Source organism: Brassica napus, chromosome C5 (genome assembly GCF_020379485.1).
Source record: "Brassica napus cultivar Da-Ae chromosome C5, Da-Ae, whole genome shotgun sequence".
NCBI classification, from domain to species: Eukaryota; Viridiplantae; Streptophyta; class Magnoliopsida; order Brassicales; family Brassicaceae; genus Brassica; species Brassica napus.
The window spans coordinates 52,979,470-52,994,618 of NC_063448.1; the positions used below are offsets into that span (position 1 = coordinate 52,979,470).

Sequence of the window (15,149 nt, forward strand, 5' to 3'; positions counted from 1 at the left end):
CTTATGCAATATTTATTTTTCTATTGGTTGAAATATGGTTAGGTGTATAGATAATTGTGTTTTTATATAGAAAATATGTAAAATTAGTTATTTCCTTAATTTGTGTGCCAAAACCTAAAATAACACATATAATGAAACGGAGTGAGTACTTTATTAGTAAGATAATATACAGTCAAACCTCTATAAATTAATAATGTGGAGACTACACTAAAACTTTAATTTTTATTAATTTATATAGATTATTAATTTATCGATATACTAACTGAATCAAAAATTCAATTTGGGACTGTAAAATTTTATTATTGTATAGAGATTTTTAGTGTATATTAATTTATAGATTATTAATTTAAAGATGTTATATTGTAGTGTAGTTGGTGTTTTATTAGATTACAAAAAACAATTATCAGAAAAATAACAATTTTTTCTTTATTACAGAATATATTTTTATTCAGATTATAAATATAGAGTTTTTAATCTGTAATAATCAAAACTATTAGAAAGGTACAAAAAAAAAGATATTTCTGATAATAAATTCTCGGAAGGCCATTTGTTTTAAATTGGGCCAGATTATTAAGAATTGGTTAATCTTAATTTTAAAACAAAACGACATATCTTCATCAAATATCAAAGCCCATAACATTTTTTTCAAGTTTGTTTGAAAGTTACGTAATAAGAGGAATATATGCTTTAAATGTTTTAGATTTAGCTGTGATTTGCAAGATTAAATATCTAAAAAGAATCTTGAGCTTTGATTTTCAGCGTGATTGTTAGGATGAATTGCTAAAATTTAGGAAATAAATATAGGAGGTCAATTATTTTAGAAAATTCATAAAAATAAGGTTTTAATTTCGAACCAAATACATGCTATTGGTTTAATAGTTTTATTAACCAATTACATAGATTTGTATCTATCTAATATGAATTTAACAATCATATAGTCAAGTTTTATTAATCAATTTTGAACCAAATACAATCATATAGTCAAGTTTTATTAACCAATTACATATTTATGTATCTATCTAAAATAAATTAACAATCATATAGTCAAGTTTTATTAACCAATTTCGAACCAAATACAATACAATGGTTGGTTTAGTAATGATTTCTAATTGAATGGTTTAGTATTATGACAAACATTGTGTAGGGAACCAAAGATTAAGTGGTTTAACGATAGTTTAATAATAATAAGAGAAGAGAAAGGTTTGTACGATGGTTTAATAATAGTGAGAGTCGATGGTTTGGCCAAATTAACGTCATGCGTTGGTTTATTAATTAAGATAATAGATGGTATTGGTTTGATTTAAAAACAAAACTCAGTGTTTTAAAGACAGTGGCATAAGGATGTAATATTTGTGGAAAATTCAGGGTTAAATACTATTTGTACTTCTGTTTTAATAGATTAGAAGATTTCTTTAAGTATCTTTTGTAAAACATGGAGTTTTAAGTCTAAGTATCTTTTGTAAAACATGAAGTTTAAGTAAGTTTAAGATGTTATATATGACATTTAGAATTTGTACATCTTTTAAATTGAAAATTAGATTTTTTACATTAAGTGGACATCTGGACTCCATGGACAGTCCAACAGGACATGGTCCTATTTGGTTATGGTCCTATTTGGAAATGGTATTATTTGCGATTCGGCCAAAAATGCCTAAAAAAAATAAGCTCATCTGGATACACTCAAATCCATCCGGACAGCCCATTTGTTATAACTAATTTGAATTCACAATTTTTTTGTAAATAAATAGCACATATATAGGTTTGGCTTCTTCTCCAACTTTGAATTGATATCAAAAGGCTTCCTGCAACTTTTTCCTCTGATGTAAGAACCTTTGTTGACGTCGCAGTGACGTTCTCTTCTTTCTCATTGGTGGTTGACTTGCCACACACACGTAACTCACTTGTTCCTTCCCCACCTGGTGGTTGAATCTTATGCATTGATGGGTAGTTCCTCTTGTACTTGTCCACTTTCTTGAAACTTCCAAAGTTAAATCCTTTGTGCTTTGGCCCTTGATCCATCTTTTCTTTTCCATGTGACTATTTATCTTTCTTTTTTTTGAGTGTTGATCAACTGATTTGCTAATCAGTCTTTGCTCTCTCTATTTCTCAAATACACTTTCTTTTCTTTGGTTGGTGTCCTCTTTGATCACCAAGTTCTTCATTCTGGTTCCTTGAACCACTTCTTTGATTTTCTTGATATCTGTTTTGTCTTTGTTAGAATCTGTTTTTCTCTGCCTCTCACCATTGACAGCTTCTTCAATCTTCCATGATTGCAGTTTTGATACTTCAACATAACCAGCTCCTTGGATACATACTTCCTCACTTGCCTTTGGATCAGTGGTGGTTGTGATTGGTCGCTTGCATATCTCCAAGTGAAGACAGAAGCTTTTCTTAACCATTCCAATATCAGCTATCTTTCTTCTCGATTTGTCCTTGAAGGTAACCCCATAGCCGCTTTCAAACATCTGAGAAACGCTTAGTATATTCTTGGCTATGTTGGGGACTAGGAAACATTTCTGAGCATATTGAATAATTTGTAGAGCTGATATATCTTTGTCTTTGAGTGCTTTTAAGCTCGCCCCTTGCGTAGTCTCCTCCTGGTGTCTCTGTCGATTTTGATGGAGGATCTAGAACTCCATCTTTTACAACTTCTCACGGTTCTCTGTTTTTCAAGGTGTTTTGCATTCGAGCTGCCCAGAACTCATAGTTCTGTCAGCAACCAGTTGAGATGAGTGTAGGTTTATCGACATTTTTCACTTCTATTATTCCTTCACTTCTTCTTCTTATATTTTGCCTGAACAGGCTCCACATCTAAGTATGCTCTGATACCATGTTGAACTTTTGCTCTTTGTCTTGAGCTTCTTGAACTCTTGTGAAGTATTGTGAACTCACACATTCTTTTGATCTGTTTTTTTTTTCCTTCTGTTTTTATTTGGGTAAGAGATTTCTTTAACAAACAACTTTTTCATTCATTCTTGCTTACTTCTTACAACTAATCATACTTAGTCTTTACATGCATTTTAGTGAGAATCAAATTATTTTGTCCGCGATTACATGTATATTATATGATTTTGAGCTATGTATAGCATCAATATAAATATTCTGAATAAAAAGAGAGAAGTAAACTAGGAATATAGAGTAAATTATACATAAATACAATTATCTTCGGATATTCATTCGGGTTTGGATAATACCCGTTCAAATTCCGATACCCAATCTCTCCTAACTTAATTTTACTACTGTGGTTTGGATTTCGATTCGGGTTTTTGATATCAAGTTCAGGTAACTGCTACAATGTTTCTCAAAATAATACATAAGGGATATTAAATTCTTCTTATTAAAATTTATAAAAATGTTTATTAATTTGTATAAGAAAAGGGAGATCGAAAGTCCACTTTATTTAGTTGGATTACATATATTTATTTCCAATTTTAATGAGTTGGTGTGAGGACATGGGCTGCCCACCTGTACTTTAATGTGGGAGGAGTTGAATCATGTGTGAAATATATACCATCTTCTCTTGCATCCCAAAAGTTGTTCTTACCAAAATGGAGAATGACACCACCATCATATGCCCTAAACAATGCATAGTACTTGAAACCAGGTCCCTGCCATAAGCCACAATTGACTTCAGTCCTGAAAACACTTTCATGAAAACTGAAATCATAGGTTTGTCCAGGATTCAACAAATGATCGCCTAGATCATCTTCGTCCGTGATACAATGGACCTTGAGAATGTTGTTTGGTTGAAGAGAGTTGTTAAAATGTACAGAGTCCTTCGGAAACAACGCTCCGTTACTCAACTCAGCACACAATGCAATGACAATCAAAAAGCAAGAGAGACGATTCATTGTTTTGATTATTATTTTGTTCTATATTTTTAGGGTGGTAGATATAAACTATCGACTTTTCAAAAGTGTTTCATTAAATAACGTTCATGCATTCAGTTTTGCTCCCTTTTTGCATCTTCTTAAAACGAGTAAATATACCTACCATATAATATGAAAAGGAAGTCAATGGTCAATTCCGCATTTTCTAAAAGTCAATGGTCAATTCCGCATTTTTTACAAGTCAATGGTCAATTCCACATTTTCTACAAATCAATGGGACTGATTTACACATAGAGACGGTTTTTGACTTTTTATTACACATTAAAACAGTTGTTGCTACCAAGATAGTTTTCTTAAGTATTTACTTTCTTCCCCTCAACTAGTCCTAACCAATAAAGTGTTTAGTTATCCTGTATTTTTTTTTTATTTTACAATTCAAAAAATTAGGAGACACGAGAAACCATCAAAAGCAGTCAACCTTTTTTATTTTGTTTCGTGTCTTCTGCTTTATCTAAGATGTGCACGATAAAGTAAAATCAATTCCTACAAAAAAATTATTAAAAATTTTATTTTATTTTCTACTGTGATGAAGAAATTGGATAATGATGACAACTAAACTCAGAAAGCTGTCTCGTCTGTCGTCTCCTCCACATCAAGCTGATGCAAACCGCGAGGTCCATTCCGACAAGGCGTTGCCGCAATTCGTCTCAAGGTCAGGTCGTCTCCTTCTCGTTGTGGTCGTCATGCTCGGGGCCGGAGTTGTGGCCGCCGGAATCGTCGTTGCTTCAGTCGCAATTCATAGAGAAAGCTAGATAAGAGCAACAATCGTCAATTTTTGACTATTTGCACATTTGATCCTCAAACTCTTGTGTGTTCTCCAATTTGTTTCAAACTTCCTATATATTCAAGTTTCTTCACAAATTTTCCCCAAGACTTTCAGTTGTGCAATCTACACCAGCGAATATTCTGCTTTTGCAACATTGGTCTTTGATGTTTTGTTTTATTTCGTTTCTACCCCTGATGTTTTTGATTTACAAATAAACCATTTTGATTTGGTCTCAAAATTCTAAATCTGCACTTTAGCCTCTATTATTTGCAAATAAACATACAAATGCAAGATATATATATAATGAAATGCTAAATACCAATTAAAATCTATGATATATTAATGAGGTATGAATCATTTCTTGTGTATGTTGTTGTAATGACATATGTATTAAGTAACATGTACATGACATTATGTATACAAAATATCATTATCCACATGTACAACGATTCACAAGTATACCAGTCAATTTGAACAATAATTCACATGTACATACTGTAAAAATTATCTTTGTAGGTAAAGACGGGGATGCGTGGTTTACATGAATGAAAGGGGTTGATACTTTTTTTTTCTTGCATTGTATTTGTTATATGTGTACAATCATTGTTTTGTACATAATTTTGTTCATCAAAGATCGTGTTTTCTATTCTTTAATTTATACAAAATGCATAAAAAGATGAAACTGTAAATTTAAAAGCCATTGGGTGTGTACATTATACCATGTACACAATTTTGTTTTAATGTACACAAATTTTTTATTATCCACGTGTACAATTATTTACATGTACATCAATTAACTTGTAAAATAATACATGGCCACCATATAATCTTTTAAATTTATTTGCAAGGATTCAAATGTACACCTTATATGTTGGATACATTTGCAAATTGCAGTATTTGCACGGTAAAAATTCTCATGGTGTACACATATTTTTAAAATGTCACATGTACACCGGATTATACGTTACACAAATAATGATAAATGATTTGAATGGTTATGATTATCCTGTTTTAGCCAATTTAGATTATTTTAGACACTGCATTCAATTGATTTTATATCTTAAGATGAAACTATAAATTTAAAAGCCATTGGGTGTGTACATTATACCATGTACACGGATTTTTGTTTTTCATGTACACCAATTTTTTATTATCCACATATACAATTATTCACATATATAACATCAATTAACTTGTAAAATAATATATGACCACCATATAATATTTTAGATTTATTTGCAAAGATTCACATGTACACCTTATATGTTGGATACATTTGCAAATTGCAGTATTTGCACGGTAAAAATCGTCATAGTGTACACATATTTTTTAAACGTCACATGTACACCAGATTATACATTACACAAATAATGATAAATGATTTGAATGGTTATGATTATCCTGTTTTAGTAAATTTAGATTATTTTAGACATTGCATTCGATTGATTTTATATCTTAAGATTTTAATAGTTATTAGCATCTTATTTTAGTTAATTTAAGTTATTTTAGATTACATTTAGTAATATATATTATAATTGTCTGTTCATTTGGATATACCAAGGGATAAGAGCATCTCCAAAAAAAAACTCTATTTTGAAGTTTCCAAAACTCTATATTTGAAGTTTAAAGGTGTTATTCTCCAAAAGCAAAACTTCAAACTCAACTTCAAAACTATTTGTATTTTATAATATGGTCTTTATATTTGTCATAACTAATTTGAATTCACAAAATTTTTGTAAATAACTAGCACATATATAAATTTTTGTAATAATTCTCGTAGTGTATTACTCCATCTGTTTTTAATGCTTGACTTTTACAAAAAATTAATTGTTCCAAATTAGATAATGTTTTTAAGTTTCAATGTAAAATTAATTTATTTTTTTATGTTATATAATTGTTTATTCTATGTAATTTATTTTATCATTTGTTGGATTGTGGTTAGATAAACTATTAGTGATATTTTTTACAAAAATATATAAGAAATTAAAAATACTTCTTAATCTATATATGTGCAATAATAAACCGCCAACTATTAAAAAAAGGGATATAAAATAAGAATTCAGTATCAAAAATATTCTCATTAATAAATATGGACGAAAGATCATATAACTATTGGGATTGCACATATAAAACAAGGGCTATCTGCAAAATTGATTCAAAACTCAAAATCAATTACAAAACTAATATATGATTTTTTGGAACTTTCATTTGTTCTATTCAACCCAAAAATTTGGATTATTCACAAAAATACCAAATCCTTTGTGTTTAATAGATCCTCTGCTGTTATAGTTGATCTTGAAGAACATGTAAGCTTATTATATACTATTAATGAGTGTTAGTAAGCTTATTTCATTTGAACATTCATTGGTTGTCAATGTGGTCGTGGGATCCTTATCCTGATCTTCGTGATGTTATCTTCATTGAAGATCCCCAAGTTATCAGTTTCCCTTCAGGCGGTCGGATTATTGTGTCGAGTGGTGGTTCTATTTTTCTTCAAAACCATTCTCCTATGTCTGCCCCAGAAGGTTGTGAAGTTATGGTTCCGGTTGGAGGCGTAGCTGAATTCCACATCTCGGCCGATGATATCGACACATTACTACTCTGACTATGTTTCGCATCCTCTGAGGATCATACCTTCTTACTTTTGCATATTTTAATACCATAATCGTTTTCTTCAGACCTATGTTTGTTTGAAGTCGGTTAATATTTTTACTTAGACCTTCAAAGTTTTATTATATTAAGGAGAAAACAACCATAAAAACTTTGAACTCATGATTGAACCAAAAAAATACTCCAACTTTCAAATATTGGTCATTTTAACTTTTTTTTTTGTTGACTATGACATTTTAAAAACCTAGAAAGTCAATTGTTAAACCCGTAAACATTTGTTAACTCACTAAACAACGTCGTTTTAAAAACTGATAAAACATTAATGAAATAGTGTCATTTTAGATCTGTAAGCATTTAAATCATCTTCTCTTTCGCGAACCTAAATTTTCTAATTCTCTAATCTTTCAATCTTCCAATCTCCAAAACCCAGAGCCATTGATAATGCAAATGATGTACTTTGGGTTCATCGTAGTGAGAGATCTTAAGTGGAAAGTGTTAGGAAATCTATGATTGAACAACAAAATCAAGTCGGTGAAGAAGGTGATAATGAAAATGATAGTGAAACTAATGAGAATGATAATGAGGCTGAGAATAATGGTAGTTGTGTCGAAAAAGATTTTTTAAGTAGTATTTAAAATGACGTCGTTTAGCAAGTTAACAGACATTTACGGTTTAATAGTTGACTTTTCAAGTTTCTAAAATGGTTCAGTCAACAAAAAATGAAATTAAAAATGGCCAACATTTAAAATTGAGGTATTTTTTTTGGCTCAGACACAAGTTGAAGGGTTTTTTTTGCTTTGATTTGAAAGTTCGGGATTTTATTGGCAGTTTCTCTTTTTATGGGTTGTAGTTATTGTAATAATTCTCGTAGCGTATTACTATATCTGTTTTTAATACCTGACTTTTACAAAAAAATCATTTTTCCAAATTAGATAATGTTTTTAAGTTTTACTGCAAAATTAATTTAATTTTTATGTTATATAATTCTTTATACTATGTAGTTTATTTTATCATTTGTTGAATTGTGGTCAGATAAACTATTAGTGATATTTTTTAAAAAATATATAAGAAATTAAAAAACTTCTTAATCTATCTGTGTGCAATAATAAAACGCCAACTATTACAAAAAAAGAGGAATATAAAATAAGAATTCAGTATCGAAAATATTCTCATTATACAATTAATGGGGTTGCACATACGAAACAATTAGAAAATAGTTGGAACCATTATTATTTTTATGAATTAATGTTAAAAAAATTCTGGAAAAACTGTCCGTTTGAAGACTGATATAAATTGGCGGGAGACCACACAAAAAAAAAAGGGGTTTAAAGTGGCCATGAGCATCGCCGCCGTCTCATCACCATCCAAACTTCATCAAATCAAAACCCTAATCTCCGTCGCATCCACCGTCAACCACCTGAAACAGATCCACGCGTCTCTCATCCACCACGATCACCACCATGACACTTACCTCGTTAACCTCCTCCTCAAGCGAACTCTCTTCTTCCGCGAGAACCACTACTCCTCCCTCCTCTTCTCCCACACACAGTTCCCAAACATCTTCCTCTACAACACTCTCATCAACGGCCTCGTCAACAACAGCCTCTTCCGCGAAACGCTCGACCTCTTCCTCTCCGTCCGCAAACACCACGGCCTCTCCTTATACGGTTTCACTTTCCCTTTCGTCCTCAAGGCGTGCATTAGATCACAGAATCTAACGCTCGGGATTGAGCTCCATCCTCTTGTTGTGAAATGCGGGTTTAATCGCGATGCCGGCGCTATGACGAGTTTGCTCTCTCTGTACTCTGGATCCGGGCGGGTTGACGATGCTCGCAAGGTGTTCGACGAAATGCCCGAGAGAACGATTGTTTCTTGGACGGCTTTTTTTAGTGGGTGTATTTCCTCAGGGAAGCATGGGGATGCGATTGGTTTGTTTAAGAAGATGGTGGAGAGTGGTGTGAGGCCGGATAGCTACTCCGTTGTTCGGGTTTTATCTGCTTGTGTTCAGGTAGGGGATCTCGATAGTGCCGAGTGGATTGCTAATCTAGTTGAAGAGATTGAGATGCAGAAGAACTCATATGTGAACACTACACTGGTTAATCTCTACACGAAGCGTGGGAAGATGGAGAAAGCTCGCTCTGTTTTCGACTCGATGGGGGAGAAAGATGCAGTTACTTGGAGCACTATGATACAAGGGTACGCTTCGAACAGCCTCCCGAAGGAAGGTGTAGAGTTGTTCCACCAGATGCTGCGGGAAGATCTGAAACCGGATCAGTATTCGATTGTCGGGTTTCTTTCTTCTTGTGCAAGCTTAGGAGCGCTTGATCTAGGCGAATGGGGAAGTGGTTTGATAGATAGGGATGAGTTCTTGACTAATCTTGTTATGGGGAATGCGTTGATCGACATGTATGCAAAATGTGGGGATATGACTAGGGGATTTCAAGTGTTTAAAGATATGAAGGAGAAGGATAGAGTCATCATGAACACTGCGATTACTGGTCTGGCCAAGAACGGCCATGTCAAGCTGTCTTTTGCTGTTTTCGGACAAACAGAGAAGCTAGGTATCTCACCTGATGGGTACACATTCCTTGGATTGCTATGTGGGTGTGTTCACGCAGGGCTAATCCAAGACGGGCTTCGGTTTTTCAACTCCATAAGCTCTGTTTACTCGTTGAAACGCACGGTTGAGCACTATGGTTGCATGGTTGATCTTTGGGGCAGAGCAGGACAGTTAAGTGAAGCGTACCGGTTGATCTGCGATATGCCAATGAAGCCAAACGCGATAATATGGGGAGCGTTGCTAACCGGATGCAGACTGGTCAAAGAAACTCGGTTAGCTGAACGTGTTCTGAAAGAACTCATCGCTCTTGAGCCGTGGAATGCAGGAAACTACGTTCAATTATCCAACATATACTCGGTTAATGGCAGATGGGACGAAGCGGCTGAAGTGAGAGAGGAAATGAACAAGAAAGGTATGAAGAAGCTTCCTGGATGGAGTTGGATCGAATTGGAAGGGACGGTGCACGAGTTTCTGGCTGATGATAAGTCTCATCCTCTGAGCGACAAGATATATGCGAAGCTAGAAGATTTGGGTAATGAAATGAGGCTTATGGGTTTTGTGCCAACGACAGAATGTGTTATGTTCGACGTTGAAGAAGAAGAAAAGGAGACGGTGTTGGGGTATCACAGCGAGAAGCTTGCGGTTGCGTTGGGGTTGATCAGTACGGGTCATGGCGAAGTGATTCGAGTGGTGAAGAATCTAAGAGTATGCGGAGATTGTCATGAAGCGATGAAGTTGATATCGAAGATCACAAGAAGAGAGATTGTTGTTAGAGATAATAATAGGTTTCATTGTTTTACAAACGGCACTTGTTCTTGCAATGACTACTGGTGAGCTCACTTATGTTAAACACGGGATTATTATTGCATTTCTCGTTTGGTATGCTTTGTAAGTTAACATTTTTTGAAAAATAGAGAAGATTACAATACAGCTTCTGTTCTTGAAACAAGGGAGAAGTGAACTTCTCTTTCCTTACATAGATAAGTCACTGGATGCTTCGGACCATAACGATGTTTTCTGCAACAAACATCTTCGAATAAACACTCTATGCCTATTGAGACCTGCAGTGTGAACACAACAGCTCTCGGGGTCATGCAAGCTACTGCAGTAAACATAAACCTCTTCTCTGTCTCGCCTCCATTGTAAAGGTTTGGGTCCAAGTACACAAACTGGCAAGTGTCATCGCTTCTGGATATTCTCAGCCACAAACGGGCATCCCTTGGCACATTGAGCAGCTTGATCTCGCACGGTATAGCCACTGGTAGTCCAGCCACAAAGGAAACTGGATTGTAAGGACCATTACCAGGAACCTCGAGCTCTGCACTGACACACTGCAGATTACCAGAGAGGGTAAACTGTTCCGGGGAGAAGCAATTGAATTTCTTGATGAGGTCAAGTAGTCTAGAGCAACTTATATCAGCAGAGCTCCCAATCTCTTGCAATGACTTCTTAGTTTCGGTTAGAAAGTCTGATGGTTTGGTACATTGTTGTTCATGGTGGAGCTCTAATTTAGATACTGTTGAAGATAGCTTCTTCTTGCAGCTAAGTCCGCAGCAGATCTCAAATTTATATAGCCTTAACATGCAACTTAAAATGACTAGCTCCAGTACTAGTGACACTTCCGTATACAGGCCTGTGAATCTACACCTTATCTCCATCAGTTCTATCTCTAACTCTTCCATCAGCATTTCCAGTTCTACAGATCTACATGAGCTGGTGTGTCTTGAGTTTTCGAAATGAGGCCATACCTGAGCGAGAAGTTCGATTAGGTGAACGTACTGACACATAAATTTTATTGCGCCATTGGAGATTGAGGAGTTGGCTGTCAAAGTTGATAACTCCTGTTTGCAAGCCCTGGACAAGAAGTCAAGAAACACGTTAGTTAGAATATACATGAAACAGTAACATAGACGCTGGAAACCGATGGACTGCAAGCTATAAAACCTTAAGGCTCGGATTGCTTCTTTAGAGAATGCTGATTGTAATAATAACCAGGCAGCCTTCACTTTCAACTGTATATGGCTCACAGGCTTCAGTGCTGGATCCAATTCTTCTTTGGAAGCCATGGATATGCTCTCAGCAGGTATATCTTTGCTTGGTGGTAGGACAGGGTTTCCGCTATGATATGCAGTACTGCGCCTATATGCATTTAAAAACGTATCTGCTTTATTGAATTCTGTACCCGATGCAGCAGAAAGAGTAGTGCAATGAGCCAAGTAAGCCAAAAGAGTATCCTGGTCCATCATATCATGAAGTCCACAAGAGAATTTTCCCAGCATTGCAAGCGAATATGAAAAAGCCAAAGGCGGTATGGAAGTGATGCTTTGTTTGTTTGAGAGAGGAGCTGAGATTATGAACATCAGAAACGCAGACACCTGTCGGCTGTTGAATTCACTTTTATTTCCGGAGTCTGTCTCCAACTGAATAGCATGGAAGAGTAAGGAAAGAGATTATTAGTACGCCTATAATTAACAAGTCCTGAGAAGAGTGAAAAATTAGCTTTGCTTACCTTTGCACGAAATCTCTTGATTATATTGACTACGAAATTTGAATGATTTTGTCCGAAAAGGAACAGAGTAGACAAGATATCAGGTTCGTCCTACAATGAGACACCAAGAAAATGAGATTCAAAATAAGATGAAGGGAATCGATCGATGGAATCAGAAGCTAACTGGTTTTTGTAGGTAAGTATGCCAACCTGTGGATACATCTCTAAACTTTTTAGAACACCATCAACACCTTTGTTGACCAGCTTCATATCGGGCAGCTTTGCCAATTTGAGAATGTTTCTAGCAGTAAGTCTTATGTTCTCAGAGGTATCAATAATAGCATCCAAAAACTGCATAACCAAGTAGCAGCTCTTCATCACAATTCAGAGTAAATAAATAGACAAACAGAAGCAAGTGGCAATGCTTGGAGGCAGCGGCAGCCATGTTAGCTTAGTAGCAAATCACTTCAAATCTCATTCAGCATTAGGCCCTAGAGTGCAAACAACTTACTAAAGCTATTCAGCGGGCCTATAAGAGTGCATTCTCATTAGCTTTTACCACCAGCTTTATAGGACAAAAGATGCAAAAGGATACGATGACTTACCGCGGGCATATAAGTTTCTTGTATCTTCAAGTTCCCCATGTCTGCTATATGACGCAATGCCTCTAAAGCTTTCAACCTGACAACCATATAATCATCGTATAGCATATCCATCAATAGGCAAACAGCTTCATCTGGGAATTCGATAGAATTTACTGAGAGGGAGTGGAAAGAGTCAACCGCAGCTTCCCGTACCTTCAGAATGACACATGCAAACATCGTATATATAAGTCCAAGAAACAACAAAAACTCAACTGAAACTTTTTCAGATTTAACATATTTATCATAAGTGTACCTCGTAGAATTCATCTTCAAAACCATGGATGAAAACCCCAGCTGCAGCAGCGGCATCAGCAGACTCATTCGAAAAACGATTCTGCCGTTTCTTCCCTTTCCCGGCTTTCAATACTTTTTTAGAAAGTGTTTGCAGTATAATGCTTTCTGATGCAGTTCCTATCACCCCAAATGCCTTGAACACCTCAACCCTCACGTCTACACTCATATCTCTCACAACAGAACAAAGCTGAAAGCACGTTTATAAAGAAAACATCAGCCATTTGGTTATATTGTAGTTCCTCAAGATCACTGAGAAAACAAATCTGATAAACACTTCACCACATAAGTTGTTAGGTGGCTGGCTACTCAGTATCCCAAATTGCAAATACTTCAGACTTTATGCTAAATCCAGAGAGGAGCTAGTTACCTGGAGAAACACAGCATCAGAACACTCTCTTCTACTCGCCTCTTCCTTGGATGCTATCAACACTTTGCCCCACACACTAACCTGAACATTCAGATAGTTTCAGCTCACAACAATTCTTTCAAATATTATTTCATTAAAATAAAAAAATAAAAAACTTACGGCACGAACTGCAGAAGATCTGACGCTATCTTCATCATCGTCTAGAAGCTCAACAGCACGTGCATAGCAACCTTGCACGGCACGTGCGTGATCGAAACCACCAGCCTCACATACACAAACCAATCCATCGAGAGCTACTCTTCTGATACACGGATACGGATCCTTCGTGAACCCGAAGAACAACGTGAAGAGCACCGACGACGGGAGATCGAACCTCTCCGCGTTCCTAAGCATCCACATCCGAGAAGACACATCTGCTCCGATGCAAATCGACGCGAACACCTCTCCGTCGATTACGGCGGCGGTAGGGTTTCGTTCGGATAACGACGCGAGCACGGCGAGCGATTCCGCGGCGAAGCGTCCGCGGCTATCGGTGGAGGTTTGGAGGCGGAGCAAGTTGGAGAGGATTGATTCGAAGATCTGTGGCGTTAAGTCGTTTCTCGAGAGGGAGAGATCGGAGAGGAGCTTGAGGACGTGGTGGAGAATCGGCGAGTCGTCTCGGGGGAGAAGACCAGTGAGGAAGTCGAGGACCGAGGAGATTGCGGAGAAGGGAGTGTCGGCGTTGATGATGAGTGATCTAATGGAAGCTAGAGTGTGGAGAGTGAGTGAAACCGAGTCGTCTTCCTCCATTGATGAAGAATGACGAAATCGTAAACCTCGACGGAGGTTTTATATAAATAAGAATATTCACTTGGCGACAAATATATAATTTAAAATTTTATTCTATAACAGTAAAAAGTTTGGAATCTAAAGTAAAAAAGTAAATAGGTAAAAAATGTGGAGTTTTACATAACTACCGGCTCTTTTGTTGAATTTGGAGAGTTCAACAAGATCTCCAAACAATTTGTCGTCTGGTTTTTTGCTCATTGGTTGATGAATGATGATAATTATGAGCCCAACTGCCGAAGGATGAGAAGAACACATGGTATAGATTCCTACAGTTGGTTCCATTCCGTACATTTGTTGTTCTACAAGGTACTGTTGTTGAGGTTGTCCTCCGTACATGCATGGTAGCGGGATTATGATGGTTTGGGTTGTGGCCTCCAGTCATTGTAGGGAGGAACATACCGAAAATGTTGTTGTTGTTGTTGGTAACATTAGGAGAGCCACCTTGGGGGTTGTAACCGAGCGGTTGATGAGTAGTGATGACCACTTGCGTTTGATGAGTAGGAGAGTATTGAGGCCTAGAGATTTGGAAACTGAGCTTCCCATGGTGGTGGGGGTAGTGCTAAAACATTTGTTGTTTTCTCCACCTTTTATAAGCAATAAGACAACAAAACCAGTTAATCTTAGTAATTAATGAGTTTTAGGCCAAGATACCATACTTGAAGAGAGGCTGGTTTTCGAACTTTACATAATTGAATCGGCCCG

The 15,149-nt window shown here is 36.0% G+C and overlaps 2 protein-coding genes across 2 annotated transcripts; one reads left to right on the top strand and one right to left on the bottom strand.

Annotated features, from left to right (window-relative positions):
• Positions 1 to 8,526: 8,526 nt before the first annotated feature.
• On the top strand, positions 8,527 to 10,754 carry LOC106401660 (putative pentatricopeptide repeat-containing protein At3g08820). The gene has a single exon (XM_013842213.3). It carries the CDS (start codon positions 8,603 to 8,605, stop codon positions 10,658 to 10,660), a length of 2,058 nt encoding a protein of 685 aa, XP_013697667.1. The 5' UTR covers positions 8,527 to 8,602; the 3' UTR covers positions 10,661 to 10,754.
• Positions 10,667 to 14,533, bottom strand: LOC106401659 (protein SIEL). Its single transcript, XM_013842212.3, has 8 exons — positions 13,779 to 14,533; positions 13,620 to 13,700; positions 13,212 to 13,439; positions 12,920 to 13,111; positions 12,525 to 12,665; positions 12,336 to 12,425; positions 11,771 to 12,246; positions 10,667 to 11,680 (listed from the first exon to the last, which is right to left on the bottom strand). The coding sequence occupies exons 1-8, from the start codon at positions 14,406 to 14,408 to the stop codon at positions 10,747 to 10,749; spliced, it is 2,772 nt and encodes a 923-aa protein (XP_013697666.2). The 5' UTR covers positions 14,409 to 14,533; the 3' UTR covers positions 10,667 to 10,746.
• Positions 14,534 to 15,149: the final 616 nt, after the last annotated feature.